This window comes from Sus scrofa, chromosome 10 (assembly GCF_054392235.1).
Source record: "Sus scrofa isolate SSC_HxYL_T2T_F1_AM1 chromosome 10, Sscrofa_HxYL_maternal_Yorkshire_Landrace_v2.0, whole genome shotgun sequence".
Taxonomy (NCBI): domain Eukaryota; kingdom Metazoa; phylum Chordata; class Mammalia; order Artiodactyla; family Suidae; genus Sus; species Sus scrofa.
Genome location: NC_139392.1, coordinates 33,100,523 through 33,116,938, shown reverse-complemented (window position 1 = coordinate 33,116,938; position 16,416 = coordinate 33,100,523). Strand labels below are relative to the sequence as shown.

The 16,416-nt window shown below is 47.8% G+C and overlaps 1 protein-coding gene across 9 annotated transcripts in view; it reads left to right on the top strand.

The window, feature by feature from the left end:
- The window catches only part of LOC146398936 (uncharacterized), an 82,703-nt gene that overhangs the window by 50,373 nt on the left and 15,914 nt on the right, over positions 1-16,416 (top strand). For 6 of the 9 annotated variants that reach the window (XR_014818290.1, XM_084980869.1, XM_084980866.1 and 3 more), the window contains 5 exons: positions 9,854-10,044; positions 10,494-10,518; positions 12,717-12,764; positions 13,811-13,939; positions 15,996-16,216. Coding sequence is in view for 8 of the 9 variants with exons in the window: in XM_084980864.1 (XP_084836990.1) it covers positions 9,854-10,044; positions 10,494-10,518; positions 12,717-12,764; positions 13,811-13,939; positions 15,996-16,216 (614 nt within the window). In the remaining variant the exon portion in view is untranslated. The remainder of the gene's footprint in view (positions 1-9,853; positions 10,045-10,493; positions 10,519-12,716; positions 12,765-13,810; positions 13,940-15,995; positions 16,217-16,416) is intronic. The other 3 variants (XM_084980872.1, XM_084980871.1, XM_084980870.1) reach the window with 1 other exon arrangement.

Genomic DNA, 16,416 nt, shown 5'->3' with positions numbered 1-16,416 from the left:
TGGGGCTTCTCAGCCCTAACTTGTGGGACCAGATTGTTCCAAAAGGGCCACCTCCAGGGGAGCTCATGCCAACAACTATTCCTGGGACCTCTGCCTAGACTGTCCTGCCCTACAGTGTTTCCCAGTCACCCCCTCCTTTCCCAGGAGACCCTCCATGATTGGCCAGGTCATTCTGACCCAGATTCTTCTTGAGTGCCTGCTTAGCCCTGGGACCCAGTGCACATGAAAGCCTGTGTGCACCCTCCAGGAGTGGAGTTTCTGTCTCCCCCAGTCCTGTGGAGCTCTTGCACACAAGCCTCACTGGCCTTCAATGTCATGTGTCCCAGGGGCTCCTCCTTCCCGTGCCAGACTCCCTGGCTTAGGCACCTGCTGTGGGGTTCAGAAGTCTCCTGTGGGAAAGCCTCTGAAATAGAGTTCTTTTCCAGTTTGTGGGCTGCCCATGCAGGGGGTATGGGATTACTTCTACCATGAATGAGCACCTCCTGCTGTCTCAGTGTGGCTCCTTATTGCCTTTGGGTGTAGGATATCTTGTTCTTGGTAGTTTCCAGTCTATTTTGTTGATGGTCATTCAGCACATAGTTGTAATTTTGGTGTTTTCATGAGAGGAGGGGAGCTTGAGTCCTCCTACTCTGCCATCTTGTCTATTTCTTTCTTTCTTTTTTTTTTTTTTTTGTCTTTTTATCTGTTCTGTGGAGGTTCCCAGGCTAGGGGTCTAATCAGAGCTGTAGCTGTGGGCCTACACCAGAGCCACAGCAATTCAGGATCCTCAACCCACTGAGCGAGGCTAGGGATCGAACCCACAACAGCATGGTCCCTAGTCAGATGCGTTAACCACTGAGCCACAACAGGAACTCCGTGTCTGTTTCTCTTCTTGGGGTTTTGTTTTGTTTTGTTTGTTTTTAGGGCTGCACTTGCAGCATGTACAAGTTTCCAGGTTAGGGGTTGAATCAGAGCTGTAGCTACCAGCCTACACCACAGCCACATGGGGTCTGAGCTGCATCTGCAACTACACCACAGCTCAAGGCAACACAGGATCCTTCACCCACTGAGCAAGGCCAGGGATTGAACCTGTGTCCTCATGGGTACTGTTGTGTTTTTTAACCATTGAACCATGACAGAAACGCCTGTTTCTCTTTTTGATGTTTTGTTATTATTGTATAGAAATGCCACTGATATGTACGTTGATTATGTAAACTGAAACATAACTGAATGTATTCATTCAAACAGTTTTTTGCTAGAGTATGTAGGATTTTCTATTATAGTATCATGTAATCGGCAAAAAGGACACTTTTACTTTTTTCATTTATGATTCAGATTCCTTTTATTTCTTTTTCTTGTCTAATTGTTAGTAGGACTTCAAATCCTATGTGGAATAAAAGGGGCAAGAGTGGGCATCCTTCTCTTGTTCATCATCTTAGAGGAGAAAAAGCGTTCAGCTTGTCACAGTTGAGTGGAATGTTAGCTGTAGGTTTGCAGTTGATGGCCTTTATTAAGTTGAGGTCCATTCCCTTTATACTTGCTTTGTTGAGACTTTAACATAAGTGGATGTAGAAGTTTATCTCATGGGTTTCTTTGCATCTATGGAAATAATCATATGGTTTTTACCCTTTTTGTTTTTCGGTTTTAGTTTTAGGAATGCACCCACATCATACAGAGGTTCCCAGGTTAGGGGTCTAATCAGAGCTAGAGCTGCAGGCCTACACCACAGCCAAGCAAGTTCTGTTTCCCTTCCCAGATGATGGAAGATTTTAGGCATTATTTCTTCCATTAATTTTTCTGTTCTGTTCTCTTTCTCTTCTTCTGGAACCACCCCTGTAATGCAAATGTTATTCTGCTTGATGGTATCCCATAGGTCCTTTAAAGTAGCCTAATTTTTTAAAAATTCTTTTTTCATTTTGCCTCTCTATCTGATTGAGTTCCATTGTTTTGTCAGGCAGGTCTCTGATTAATTCTCCTTCATCCAGTCTGCTGTCAAAGCCCTCGAGTGTGTTTTTCAGTTCATTAATAACTTCTCTTTGGTTCTTTCCTCTGCTTCCTGTCTCTTCATTGAAGATCTCTTTGTGTTCATTCCTTCTTCTGAGTTCAGTAAGCATCTTTATGTCCATGACTTCTGACTCTTTCTCAGGTCGATGGCTTATTTCCACTTCATTTTGTTCTTATTCTGTGATTTTGCCTTGTGTTTGTTTTGTTTTTTTTTTTAGAAAGATATCCCTGTGTTTCATTTTGCCTAATTTTCTGTGTGTGTTTCCATGCATTAGGTCCATTTGCCATCTCTCCCAGTCTTGAAGGAGAGGATATACTTGGGAGCTGTCCTGTAGGGCCCAGAGGCGCCATCCCACTTGGCCACAAGAGCCAGGCACTCAAGGAGTGTCTCCTCTGTGGTCTGTGTGAACCCTCCTGTTGTGGTGGGGGCCCAGCTGTGATTCTCTTTGCTGGGAAGTGGGGAAGCACCGGTCTGGGACACAAGGTGCCTAGCTGCGGTGGGTGCGAAGCCCTGATTTTTTCATGTTCTCTCTGCTTGAAAGCCCTTGTGTCCTGATGTTTAATTTCGAACATAGTTCCTCCATTGTTCCAGAGCTGGCTTTTCTCCCATGTGGACTAAGGGGGGCGATCTAGGGCCCTGGTCCTCAGGAAGGCTTTGCAGCCTCTCTGGGTTGCTTTCTTCCCTTTCCCTTGCTTCAGACAGTGTTGCTACAGCCACAGCTGAGCAGCATGTCCACAACTGCCATACTTATACACACACCAGCCCTTGCCAAGCAGAAGTGTGGGAATGGGGTTCCTCTCAGTCAGCAGGAAGGGGAGGCTGTTTCTCAGAGCCCATTTCCCTCCTAGCCATGGAGATGCACCTGCGAATGAGCTCCAGTGCTGAGCAGGTCAGCTTCCTTTTCTCAGAGAGTCAGGGGGCTGTGTGTTCATGTTTTCCTCTGTGGGACTGAATATGAAGGTGAAAAGTAGGATTTCTTTTTTTGTCTTTATGCTATTTCTTTGGGCCACTCCCACAGCATATGGAGGTTCACAGGCTAGGGGTCTCATCAGAGGTGTAGCCCCTGGCCTACGCCAGAGCCACAGCAGCACGGGATCCGAGGCACATCTGCAACCTACACCACAGCTCATGACAACGCCAGATCATTAACCCACTGAGCAAGGCCAGGGACCATACCCACAACCTCATGGTTCCTAGTCGGATTTGTTAACCACTGAGCCATGACGGGAACTCCTGAAGTTTGCTTTTTAAATAAATTTAAGTTAAATATGTGTCCCTTTGAAGAATTCATTCCTACTTACAGCAAAGTATGCCTAAGGGTCATGTTTAAAAACATGTTCCCTGAGACTTTTTCTACCTGTATAGAATCCAGTAGTAAAGAAAAGAAAAGGAATACCGCCATGAACTACCACATGAGGTAAAATGAGGTAGGATGTATTGTTTGATGAGAACCTCAGTAGTGTATCTTAATTGTGGAATTTCATCCAAAAAAAACGGAACCAAAACTCTCATAAGATTCAGCAAATCCATTGCTAGGGCTTCTGATGAAAACGAACATCCTAATTTGAAAAGATAGGAGCAGCTCTGTCCACTGAAGTGTCCCTTAGACTTTTTCTCTCACATAACTTCTTTTCACAACAGCGAGTGATAATGTGTAGACCAGCCAGGTCATGGCAGCAGCCTGTGTCCACTGAGGGATGAGTCAAGAAGATGTGGTGTCCATATGCAGTGCAGTGGTATTCGGCCAGAAAAGAGAGTGGCCTCTTGCCATTTGCTGCACCTTGGGTGAGCCTAGAAAGTATTATGCTGAAGGCCACAGTCAGACAAATCAGGATACTATGTGATGTCCCTGATTTGTGCAGTCTAATACCCAAAACCAATGATCAAACACACCAAAGAGTAACAGACTCATAGATACAGGGAGGAAAAGAGGACTCCCATCTCCCTTGTTGTCCTATCAGAAGAGCGATGCATTTGGTCTCTCAATTTTAGATACTTGGGGAGAATCAGCCATGGCAGAGTTGTCTCTCACAGCCTCCCATACCTTACACCCTCCCTGCTTGGCTTGAAATATTGCAGTGCTCTCAGTTTTCTCCAGGAATTGTCTCATGTTCCATGTGGGCTGGTGCTCAGTTTGCTCTCGAGCCAGATTTCATGACACTGTCCCAGGCACTGGTGTGATGAGGGGTTGAATTTTGAGAAGAATACATTTCATCCTAGAACTTTGAGTTAGCTAAAGTTTGTTGCTTAGAAAATTATGAGATATGTGTTTTAAGGCAACCCACTGTTGAAAGTAGGGTGAGTCCTTGTTTCCTAACTGTTCAAGGCATAGTAAGTTTTGTACGTATACAATGACAGGGACACTGTTAATGAAGAACCAGTGGAAAGATAATGAAGTGTACAGATTGTTGCATCCAGAGAAAAATTCTACACACGGTCATTGAGTGAAGACTTTTGCAACTTGATGAACATATGCTTAGTGTGTGGCATTTTACAATTTAATTTCTATAACTACTCCTTTTCTTCTGGACAAATGTTACCTATGGAGTGTAAAAATGTCTGGTGCCTCAACTACCAGAAATGAGTGGAAATGGTATTTCCATCAAAAAATGGGAGCCCTTTTAAATCTCACCATGGTAGGATTTTGCAATTCCCCTAAACGTTGAAGACCCATTATATTTGGGGAGGTCTTTTTCTCTCCAGTAATGTCTTTTCAAAACAGAGAGTAATACTGTTTGATTGTAGGATGCAGTTTTTGAAATAAAATGTTGACCCTGTCCAGGGAAACGGCCACTAGGCTATATAGAGCAGGTGGACCCAGAGGGGGCAGAGTTGCCTTCCCTCTGAAAGTTCCAGGCCTCTGACCAGTTTCCACGGCAATGGAATGCTGCCCACGGAGCCTTGTGGTTCAACTGCCAGTCTGTGAGAAGAGACGTGTGTGTTGGCCACAGCTGGGAGGCTCTCCCCTTCACTGCTCAAGTGTCAGATGATGGGCAACCTTAGCTGTTGTTGCGGAGGTATGTTGCTACTGTTCTAAAGGCTGTTTCCTCAGATGGGTGGTTCATTTTGACTAAACATATTATCTCCATCTTTATCTCCATTGCCACCAGTCTCATCAGTCTCTCAAGCCATAGGTCTGTTATACAGGCTTGCTGTATGACTAAGGTATATCTTAATGCTCCGAGTGAGCCAACTGCCTCAAGTATTTTCCTAAATGTGAGAAAAGACTCGTGTCTCGTGGCAGTTTGAAACACGTTCTCCCAGAGCACAGAGACGGCAAACATGCCCCTCTGCCTTTTTCGAAGCACGAGGCCCTCGCTGTCAGCCCTGCAGTAGACATTCAAAAGAGGGACGTTACAGCGCCACTCTTCTCAGTGTACATGTCGATGTCTTAATGCACATGCTAGCAGTCCAAAGGCAGAGGAATTTCGATGGAGCAAGAAACGGGGATTTTTCAGGTTGGATTTCCCCGGGTTGATGAGGACTAGCCCACTGGCTCTTTGGGTGTTAGCTGGTAGTGTGGTGACAAGGGCCAGTGCCAGCAGGTTAGTGGGGTGAACATTGGGTAAGGAAAGGAAGGAAGGTCTCTCTGGTGATCCTCAGAGAGACCCAGGGTGGGGTCTTCAAGCTGAGGTCTGGAGGGGGTCTCTCTAGGAGGAGCACTGTCCCTGCCACTCTCAGGTCTAGAGAAGGATGAGGAGTGTCCAGAGTATAGAGTGGGTTTGGGTGACAGAAGACTTGCACTCTGGCCCATTGTCAGCCAGACCTTCGTCAAGGTTGCTCAGACTGGTGCTCTGATGCAACGTCAGTGAGACCTGGAGAGTCACAGATTTCCTTTCCTAACCCCGCCCCCCAGCAGGCACTCATCCGGATGGCCACCTCCCCAGTGAGTCCACAGGACTTGATCATCCAGGTGTGGTCTGCCGCAGGAAAGCTGATTCTTGCTAGAGCCGTCATGTGAACTTGAAGGTGTTTTGATCCCTGAGTCAAATTGGGGATCCAAGCAGACCGCTGTTCACATGAGGTGGTCAGCTGGTCACTGTGAAGGGCTGCCAAGGGAAGATTGGGGGAGGATGGGCCGAGTTGGGGTTTGTCTAGTCCTCCAGAGGAGCTCTTTTTGGATAAATGTTTGTATTTTGGGTTGTGGGTCAGAAGATAGAGGCAAAATGTTGGGTAAAGAATTGGACTGCTCTCCTGGCTCTGATATGTTCTCCAGGATCACCCCAGGACATCTTGGGGGCAGCAGGATTCAACAGAGAGAGAGAGAGAGAGAAAGTGGAGTTCTGGATTCAAGCAAGAGTCCAGGGCATGATCTCAGCGCCAAGCAGGCTTCAGTGGTTCAGGGGGATGTGTGACCTGAGGGAACCAACTGCACTCTTGTCCCAGATCTGCTCACACATGATTGGCGCGACTCTTGAGAAGATGCTCTAAGTTTCAGTGCTGTCCACTGGAAGATAGGGGTTCGAGCCCCTGTTTTGAACCCTCTTCCTCTAAAGTGGCATGATGTGCAGATCAGGGAACGTGACAGGAGACATTCTCCCTGAGCCATAAAGCCCCCTTCCCATGGAAAGGCCTTCTCCTGTTTGGTTCTTCCTCACTCTTTAATTATTGTCTGTATCTGGTCTATTTGGAATGTGGGTCTTTTTCTCTCACCTGTCTTGTGTTCTCAAGCAGAGAGTAACGCTGTGTGGTTCTGGGATGCATTTTTTGAGACAACATGTTGACCCTGCACTGCCATCCCTGTCCGTAGAAAGACACATTAGTCTAGACAGAGCAGGTGGGCCCAGAGGGGGCAGAGTTGCCTTCCCTCTGAAAGTTCCAGGCCTTGACTGGTTGCCACAGCAATAGGATGATACCCACGGGGTCCTGCGGTCCAACTGCCACTCTGTGAGTGGAGAGGTGTGTGTTGGGCCACAACTGGGAGGCTCTCCCCTTCACCCCTCAAGAGTTGGACGATGGGCAACCTGAGCTGTTGTTGGGGAGGTATGTTGATACTGATCTAAAGGCTGTTCCATCAGATGGCATAGTTTACCCTGATGGAAAATGTTCTCTGATTTTTTTTTTCATTTCCACCACTTCAATTTGTGTACAGAGATGTAAATCTCTTATACAGCCATTTTGTATTACTCTTAAGATTTTTAATTATTTCTTCCTGGTTGGGCGCCTCAATTTTTTTCTTAATTTATACAATACTCCTTCCTATTTCCCATGTACAAACCTTCTCCCATCACACTAACCCTGGTAATACCCTACTCTGCCTTTATTCAGTGCAGAGGGACCCTGATTCCATTCTTCAATACACATGATGGAAATGGGCATTTATAGCTCCACTCTTCTGAATGCACATATCAACGTCTGAAGCCACATAATTGCAATTTTTTTTTGTCCCTTTTGCTATTTCTTGGGCTGCTGCCACGGCATATGGAGGTTCCCAGGCTAGGGGTCGAATCGGAGCTGTAGCCGCCAGCCTACACCAGAGCCACAGCAACTCGGGATCCAATCCATATCTGCAACCTACACCACAGCTCAGAGCAATGCCGGATCTTTAACCCACTGAGCAAGGGCAGGGACCGAACCTGCAACCTCATGGTTCCTATTTGGATTCGTTAACCACTGCTCAACAACGGGAACTCCCAATAATTGTATTTTAAATGTAGAAATTGATTGTAAGGAGTGAAACTTGGATTTTCAAGTAGGATTTCCATGGGTTGATGATGATAAGCTCCCTGGGTAGTTGGCTATTCGCTGGTAGTGTGCTGAGAACACACAGTGCTGGTAGGTTCGTGGGGTGACCATTTGGTAACTGAGGGAAGGAGGGTCCGACTGGTGATCCACAGAGGGAGACTTAGGGTCAGGTCTTCAAGCTGAGAGTCTCTAAAGGGTCCCTTTTAGAGGATAGAAGACTATCCCTGCCACTGCAGGGTCTGAAGAAGGATGAGGAGTTTCCAGGGTACAGATTGGGTTTGGGTGAAGAATGACTTGAGCTCCTGCTCATTCTCAGCCAGACCTTGGTCCAGGCTGCAGAGGAGGAGCTCAGACTCCTATTGCTGTACAGCAGCAAGGGGTACAACATTGTCAGTCAACAGTATTTTCATCACAACAATTTTTTAAAGAAAATTGTGTGAGACATTGACAGTCAGAGATTTTAATTTACTAAACAGTCAGAGCACTGGCCCAGATGGTCTCCTCCCGAGTGAATTCCCAGGAACCTCTTATCCAGGCATGATTAGCTGAAGGGAAGCTCATTCTTGGCATTCAGTCGAGACTGTTCTAAGCTCTGAGCCATCTTGGGAGTGAAACAGACCCCTAGTCGCTGGAGGTTGTCAGCTGGTTGTCATGAAAGTGTAATGTGATGCAGTGGATGACATGAAGATTTGGGGGAGAATGCCTGGGTTGGAGTATCCACGGAGCCAGGGCAAAGCCTCGGTCCTTCAGAGGGGCTTTGTTTGGAGGAAAATGTTGGATTCAGATCAGGGATTAAAGCATGGAGACAAAGGGCTGGATAAGGGTTTGGACTGATGTCTTGGTTCAGCATCTCCTGCAGGGAAGGCATCAGAGCTTGCCCACTAAAACCTTGGGATGGGAGGACTTGTGGGAGAGTGAGAAGATCTCTTGATTCAAGGGTCCAGGGCATGGTCTTGGCCCTGAGCAGGTGTCCGGCCTTCAGGGTTCAGGGATTTCTGTCCTCAAGGAACCAACTACATTCTTGGCCCACATCCATCCTTCAACATTGCCGTGATTCTTGGCAAGTTAGTCTAAAGTTCAATGCCCTCTACTGTCAAATCAGGCTTACACTCTCTGGGTTGCACCCCCTTCGCCTGCAACCGGGCCAACTTGGGGATGAGAGGAGATGATGAGAGAGACGCTACATGACCTGGAAAGCTTCCTTCCCGTGATGTTCTTCCATACTCTCTTGCTGTGGAGCTATTCAAACCCCCTCTTTTGATCCAACCAGCCCCAAGACTCAAGCTTATGCAGGTAGTCATTCAATGAAACCAATCCCAAATGTTAACAAGAGATCCGTGGATAAACCAAAGGCAGTATGAATCCACATAGGAATAAAATTCTACCGGAGAAAAAATTGTAATTATGTTAAATATGTTGCTACATGGATGATCCAAAATGAAACACACTTTTAACAATAGTGAAGTCAGACAGACACAGGAAAAGAAATATTGAACAATTCAACAGATAGGCGGTAAGTAGATTAGGCAGATTGTCAAAGGTGGAAAGTAGAGAGGGCTAAGACTTGGCAGCAGGGCTGAAGGGGGAGTCATTGCTGAATGGGTGCAGAGGTCCTATAAGTTATGATGAGAAAGGTTGTTATGGACAGTGGTGCAAAGTACATGGCTTGTGAAGGCATGCCCGACCCCTGAATTTCCTATTGCCAAAGTATTCCAAAGAGAAGCATTATGTATCTAAGAAAAGAAAAGAGGTGAAACATCCCAGAGGATGGCGTGTGAACACAGGAGCACCCTGTGGGAAGAGTAGGGAAGCTGAAATGATCTCCTGCCCTTTCAGAAGATGGAGGAATGTGGCTGGAGAGGAAAATGGGCAGGAGGATTCACGAGACTCTGTCATGGCAGCAGAGCCTGCATGCTCGTGTTGGCCATTTCTCAGATGGAGAATATGCCACGGAGAGGTTCCCTTTAGCAAGAGAGGCAGAGGCTCCCTTTCTCAGGTCTTTCAAGGTGCTCTCTGCCGTCCTTCAAAACGTTTACCCGGGAGGATGGGCCAAGAGAAGCTCCATCCATGCTTCATCCCACCCCCACCCCTTGACTCCCAGCCCATGTCCAGTCAGGTGTGGCACCCAGAGTACCTCCTGATCAGCACCACCGCCTTGCTGACAGTGACTGTGTGTCCCCCTAGAAACACACGACAATGTTGTGGAGGCCAGTGGGAGTGAGAAGACCGAAGAGGAGGCCCCAGCCAGGGAAAATGAGGAGGAGGAAGGCTCGCCCAATAACAAGGTGGAGGAGGAGGCCACAACAAGTGGAAATAACGAGGAGGAGTCCCCAGCCAGCGACAGGGCCGAGCAAGAAGCCCAGACTGCCCCCAAGGTAAGCTCACTTTTCATGATCTGAGATTTAAAAAGGTGCCTCCTTTCTTCTTGGATGTGCCTACTTCAGAAATGGAAATCGGAGGAAGTCCATTATAGAGGATATATGCAGATTCCTCTTTGAAGGGATGTTGAGTCAAAGTTTGGTACCAACCAATAACTCCTTGCAAGGGGCATTGGCAAAAGTGACCCTATCAGTTCTGCAGTGTATGGTAGGGAGCATTTTTCTTTGAAGAAGACCAAAATTTTTTTAAATGAACATGACCTTGAGAGATCTTCCTTGAAAAGCTGGTGCCTTTTCCAAAGGTGTCTTTGCTGTCTTCTTTTGGGGAAACAGACTCAACTCTGCCTTCTGTCTGTGTGCCTGCGGTCCGCAACCACAGGAAGACCTGTGGCCACAGTGCAGAGGATGCTGTGACACTCACAGTGTTTTCTTTTCTCTCATCACAGGTGGATGGGATGGATGATGAAAGCCGTAAGTATTCTGGAACCCGGCTCTGCTGAGGAGAAGTCCAGGTGTTGAGGAAGGGCGGGGGGTGCTTTCCTGCCCCTTTGGTTGCAGAGACACCCTGATTCTGGGTTCCTCCTGGGAAAGGGGGTGAAGGATGGGGTGAAAGAGACTGACTTCCCACAAAAGGGCCATCCCAAGTCCTCGGGTCCCTGGAGGAAAGGAGGCTCTTTGTATGGTGGGGGTAGGTGTCCGGGAACATTGGGGGGTGTGCGTGTGAGGGCCTGTTGGTGTGATTGTGAACCAGTGTGAGTGGGTGTGTTTTGTGGGGAGTCACTTGTGCCTTAGCACCACATAGCTGTCCAGTTTCTCGTTGAACAGTCTCATGATGACCGCAGGCTAACTGTCCATTCCCTCATTCTCCCTGCACCCGCTGGGAGCAAGGTTTGGGGAAAAGGCTTTCCTTCCTCTGTTGGTCTTTCGTTTCCTCTTTTCTTCCCCCTCTGCTTGGTGCAGACTTTCATGCTGTTGTTTCAAATATGTGCCGTGAAGTCGAGCCTCTTGAGGTTGTAAGTGTCCCGAGGGAGTGTTGTGAACGCTGTGCTCCCCCCGCACCTCCTGCCCACTCGGGGCAGCCACCCTTCCAGCCTCTGCTCAGGAGTGGTCTTTCAGACACCTCATGTGCATGACATCAGAGAGTCTTTGTCCTTCTGTGTCTGACTGGCTTCACTTGAAGTGATGTCCTCCAGCGAGTTCCTGTTGAGGCTCAGAGCTCATGAACCTGACCAGTACCTATGAGGACACGGGTTCGACCCTTGACCTTGCTCAGTGGGTTAAGGATCTGACTTTTCCCTGAGCCACGGTGTAGGTTGCAGACATGGCTCAGATCCCAAGTTGCTGTTGCTGTAGCATAGGCAAGCAGCTGTAGCTCTGATTCAGCTCCTAGCCTAGGAACCTCCAAATGCCTCAAGCGAGGCCCTAAAAAGACCAAAAGAAATGATATTGAGATTTTGATATGTGTTGTAGTGTACCTGCTGTTTTTTCATGTAGTATGAAATGTCAATGATATTCCGTCTTCCAATCTATTTTTTTTAGTTTTCTGTATTTTTCAGGCCTTGCTCATGACATAATGAAGTTCCCAGGTGAGGGGTCAAATCTGAGCTATTTATGCCAAACTACACCAGAGCCACATCCACACCTACAACACACGTCTGTGACCTACACCACAGCTCAAATCAACACTGGACCCTTAACCCACTGAGTGAAGCCAGGGATTGAACCTGCTTCATCATGGATATTAGTTGGGTTCATTCCTGATGAGCCACAATGGGCACTCCTCCTTCCCCTCTGTGAACATGGAATGTCATTTGAATTCTTTGTGACTTATTCAATTCTTTCAGCAATGTTTTGTAGTTTTCAGTGTAAAAGTTGTTTCCTTTCTTAGAGCCCTGAGCCTGCTTTCCAGCTACTCCAGCAGCACCATGAGAAGGACGGGCTCGTGAAAACATTGGCGTGTCCCTCACTGCCTCTGCACTGAGCTCTGATTATGGCAGCACAGGTGTTGTGGGCCATACACAGCACCTCTGCTTACCCGTGGGTTCTGCTAGGAATCGGTCTAGAATGTCACCGTTGCCATCTCTCTTTGGGGGTCTGCAGGGCCTCCCAGAATTCCTGGCACAGGTTCATGAGCACAGGAGATACATACAGATGAATGATCAGGTCAGACCAGCCAACTGGTCTGCAGTAAAGCATGTCCGGGGAGGGGAGGTCATATCTTGCTCATCTTTGAATCTCCACCCTGAACACGATGCCTGATGTGGCAGTCACTGGCAGATCACCTCTTTATACTTCATGGAATTCTGTAATAAATAGTGCAATCCATTCATATAAAACACAGCACCGTTCAATTGCTTACTCAGCTATCCCCTTTTCAGTGTGTGTAGAGGTGGAATTTCAGGTGTGTCAGTTTAGAGGTAGGAGCTATAAAGGGCCATAGAAGGAAGAAGTTGAAAGGTCATTCCTTCAGCACGTTGCTGTCCTTCGAATGTTGGCATCTGTGCTCACCTTGTGTGGAAGGGTCTCAGTCCATGGAGCAGAGGGAAGGTCTGGGAGCCTGGAGGAAAACCCAGGGTGATGCTCTGTAACCTGCAGTCACCTCAGGGAAGCAGGAGGAATGGGAGGGTCACTCTTTCTAACTCAATTCCCCACGTGGTGTATTTCTACAGAGTCAGTGGTGGAGAGCCTGAGCAGCCGCCAGGATGAGGAGGCTGCAGGTAGGGAAGAGCACGCAGCTGGGATCCAGTGGGAGAGGGTTCCTGGGAGCACCTGGGTTCCGCCTGCTGCCGGGAGAGGGAGGAAGTGGGGGATAGGACTTGGCGGGTGGGTGGGTGGGTGGCCTAATGAGTGGCACTCTGCTGTGGTGTTTTCCCCTGTGAAATGGATACCACGAAGAAGACTTGGGTCCCTGGTCTTTGTTGTGCTGTGTTTGTATTCCTCTCTCCTTTTCTTTGAGAGGGAGAATCGATTTTCCCTCCCAAAGCTGCTCCTTCCTGCTTTGGTCTCTGCCCGTTGTGCAAGTTTGCTTTGTGATTGGCACCGTGAGGGCCCAGTGCACAAGAGCTGTTGACTTGGTTTCCTTTATTGGCCTTGAGGGACCTGAAGTGGTGGCACCCAAAGCTCTCCTAGGCCCTTGACCCTGGAGACCAAGTTGGTCGAGTGAGTGTCAGGTGGTGGGTGAGAAGGCAGCTCTCTGGCTCTGCATGTTTGGGATTTCTGACCTCCCTGTCCTATTGTGTCCTCACGGTGTGTCCTGAGGGAAGGGGCGTTCCCAGAGTTGGATGCCCAGAACAGGGAACTGAGGCACAGACAGATCTACATCTCCTTTTGTGGCATGTGTTTCTTCTACAGGGGATGTGAGGAGTTCCCTAGTGTCCTAGAGGCTAAAGATCGAGTGTTCGATCCCTTCCGTGGTGCAGAATCAAGTGCCTGGGTTGGGAACCACTGCATCCCCTGGGAGTGGTGACAATCAATCAGTCAACCAATGGGATTGACATCAGACCATTCTGCATGGTCATTATCTAGGTTGTCTCCGCTACCCAGAGGCATTTTCACACGAAACCTGTGTGGGGAGGTAATGTTTTGAAGTGCACCCCAAAGAGCAAGATCTTTCTAAGTAGAACTTGGATTCTGAAGGCTCTTCTGGGCGGCCGGGTGTTATGGGCTTTGAGGGCTTGGCCTGGGAGTCAATTATTAGTCATTTCCCTGTTATCTTCTGCAATCAGGATGTCACTCGTTCTCTCTGTTGTCATGTATTTTCCAGAATCTTGCTTTGGAAACCTAGGATCTTGCTTCAGGAGTCTGAGGGCAATTTTGTTCTTTACCACCTTGGCTGGAATAATCCCATGGTGGCCACACAACAGGGTGCACCCTGCCAATGAGCCAGATGAAGGTACTGTGGAACCTGACTCAATACATCCAGGCCTGAACAATGATTCTAGTTCATTCCGTGTTCCAAATTTCAGAACAAACTCTACAAATGCTACGCCACATCTTTCTTTTATTCCATGATGCAAATTCAAACGAACTAACTCGGAGTTCCCATCGTGGCGCAGTGGTTAATAAATCCGACTAGGAACCATGAGGTTGTGAGTTTGATCTCTGGCCTTGCTCAGTGGGTTAAGGATCCAGGGTTGCCGTGAGCCATGGTGTAGGTTGAAGATGTGGCTCGGATCCTGAGTTGCAGTGGCAGTGGTCACTGTAGGCCACTACAACTCTGATTAGACCCGTATCCTGGGAATCTCCATATGCTGAGGGAAGCAGGCCTAGAAAAGGCAAAATGACAAAAAAAGCAAAAAATAAATTGAATAACTCAGTTGGTAATTTCCCAACTATGGAAATAATGATTCATTTAAAATCGACATTTGGTTCCTGGTTAATAGCAAAGGTGACCTCACTCATTTTATGACATTTGCTGATATTTAACATTTCCAGTTGTAATAGATCCCTGCATGGAACCACATTTCCCAATTTGAAAACAATACTAGAAATGATTTAGAACAAGATTATATTAACAAGAAATGGTGGATATTACAGAAAGCTCCTCTAACCCATTCCTCCAATTTCCACCAATGACAACGTCCAGCACTGAATGGGGAACTCATGGTACACTGAGCAGCAAAAGATTCCTATAATTTTAATTAATGAAAAGTTCCCCATTTACATTCACATTCAGTTTTTGGGCTGTGCCAGTAGTTGAGGTTGGACACATGCAAAATATTAGGAGGCCCCAGTATGTTACCATAGAGAACGTGTACACTCCCATTTGTAGAAGGACGTTATTCCCAACAGCAAAGAGATGAAACCAATCACAAATGACAGGAGATCAGGAGAGAGATCAAATGCGATATGTGAACAGAAGAGAACAGTATTCTACCGGAAACAAAAGTAAAATTTTAAATAGGATACCAAGAGGATGATCCAAAAAAAAAAACTAAGTACTGTTTGACCAAAAGTGAGGAGTTCCCATCATGGCGTGCCAGCAGTGAAACCGATTAGGAAGCATGAGATTGTGAGTTTGACCCCTGGCCACAATCAGGGGGATAAGGATCTGGTGATGCCGTGAGCTGTGGTGTAGGTGGCAGATGCAGCTGGGATCCTGCCTTGCTGTGGCTCTGACATAAAATGGCAGCTACGGCTCCTATTAGACCCCTAGCCTGGGAACCTCCATATGCCATGCGTGTGGTCCTAAGAAGCAACAAGTATCAATAGAAAAAAAAAATAGAGAAATCAGGCAGCACAGAGAAGGAAATATCGTGCAACTCAACATATAGGCGGTAACCAGACTCGGCAGAGTGTCAGAGATGGAAAGTAGAAATGGCCAAGACCTGGCAGCAGGGCTGAAGGGGGAGTCATTCCTGAATGGGTGCAGAGGTCCTATGAGTTATGATGAGAAAAGTTGTTATGGACAGTGGTGCAAAGTACATAGCATTGGGAAGGCCTGCTCTCCCCGTGAGTTTCCTATTGCCAAAGTATTCCAAAGAGAAGCATTATGTATCTAAGAAAAGAAAAGAGGCGAAACATCCCAGAGGATGGCGTGTGAACACAGGAGCACCCTGTGGGAAGAGTAGGGAAGCTGAAATGATCTCCTGCCCTTTCAGAAGATGGAGGAATGTGGCTGGAGAGGAAAATGGGCAGGAGGATTCACGAGACTCTGTCATGGCAGCAGAGCCTGCATGCTCGTGTTGGCCATTTCTCAGATGGAGAATATGCCACGGAGAGGTTCCCTTTAGCAAGAGAGGCAGAGGCTCCCTTTCTCAGGTCTTTCAAGGTGCTCTCTGCCGTCCTTCAAAACGTTTACCCGGGAGGATGGGCCAAGAGAAGCTCCATCCGTGCTTCATCCCACCCCCACCCCTTGACTCTCAGCCCATGTCCAGTCAGGTGAGGTGCCCAGAGTACCTCCCGAGCAGCACCACCGCCTTGCTGACAGTGACTGTGTGTCCCCCTAGCAACCCTCGATGATGTTGTGGAGGCCGGCGGGAGTGAGAAGACGGAGGAAGAGGCCCTGGCTGGGGCAAATGAGGAGGAGGTGGGGCCGGGAACTGAGAAGGTGCAGGAGGAGGCTGCCTGCATTGACGAGGCAGAGGAGGAGGCAGGCCCATCCCTTGAAAATGACGAGGAGTCCCCAGCCAGCGACCTGGTTGAGCAGGAAGACCAGCTTGCCCCCAAGGTAAGCTCACCTTTCTTGATCGGAGATTTAAAAAGGTGCCTCCTTTCTTCTTGGATGTGCCTACTTCAGAAAAGGAAATCTGAGCAAGTCCATTATAGAGGATATATGCACATTCCTCTGTGGAGGAATGTTGAGTCAAAGTTTGGTACCAACCAATAACTCCTTCCAAGGGGCATTGGCAAAAGGGACCACATCAGTTC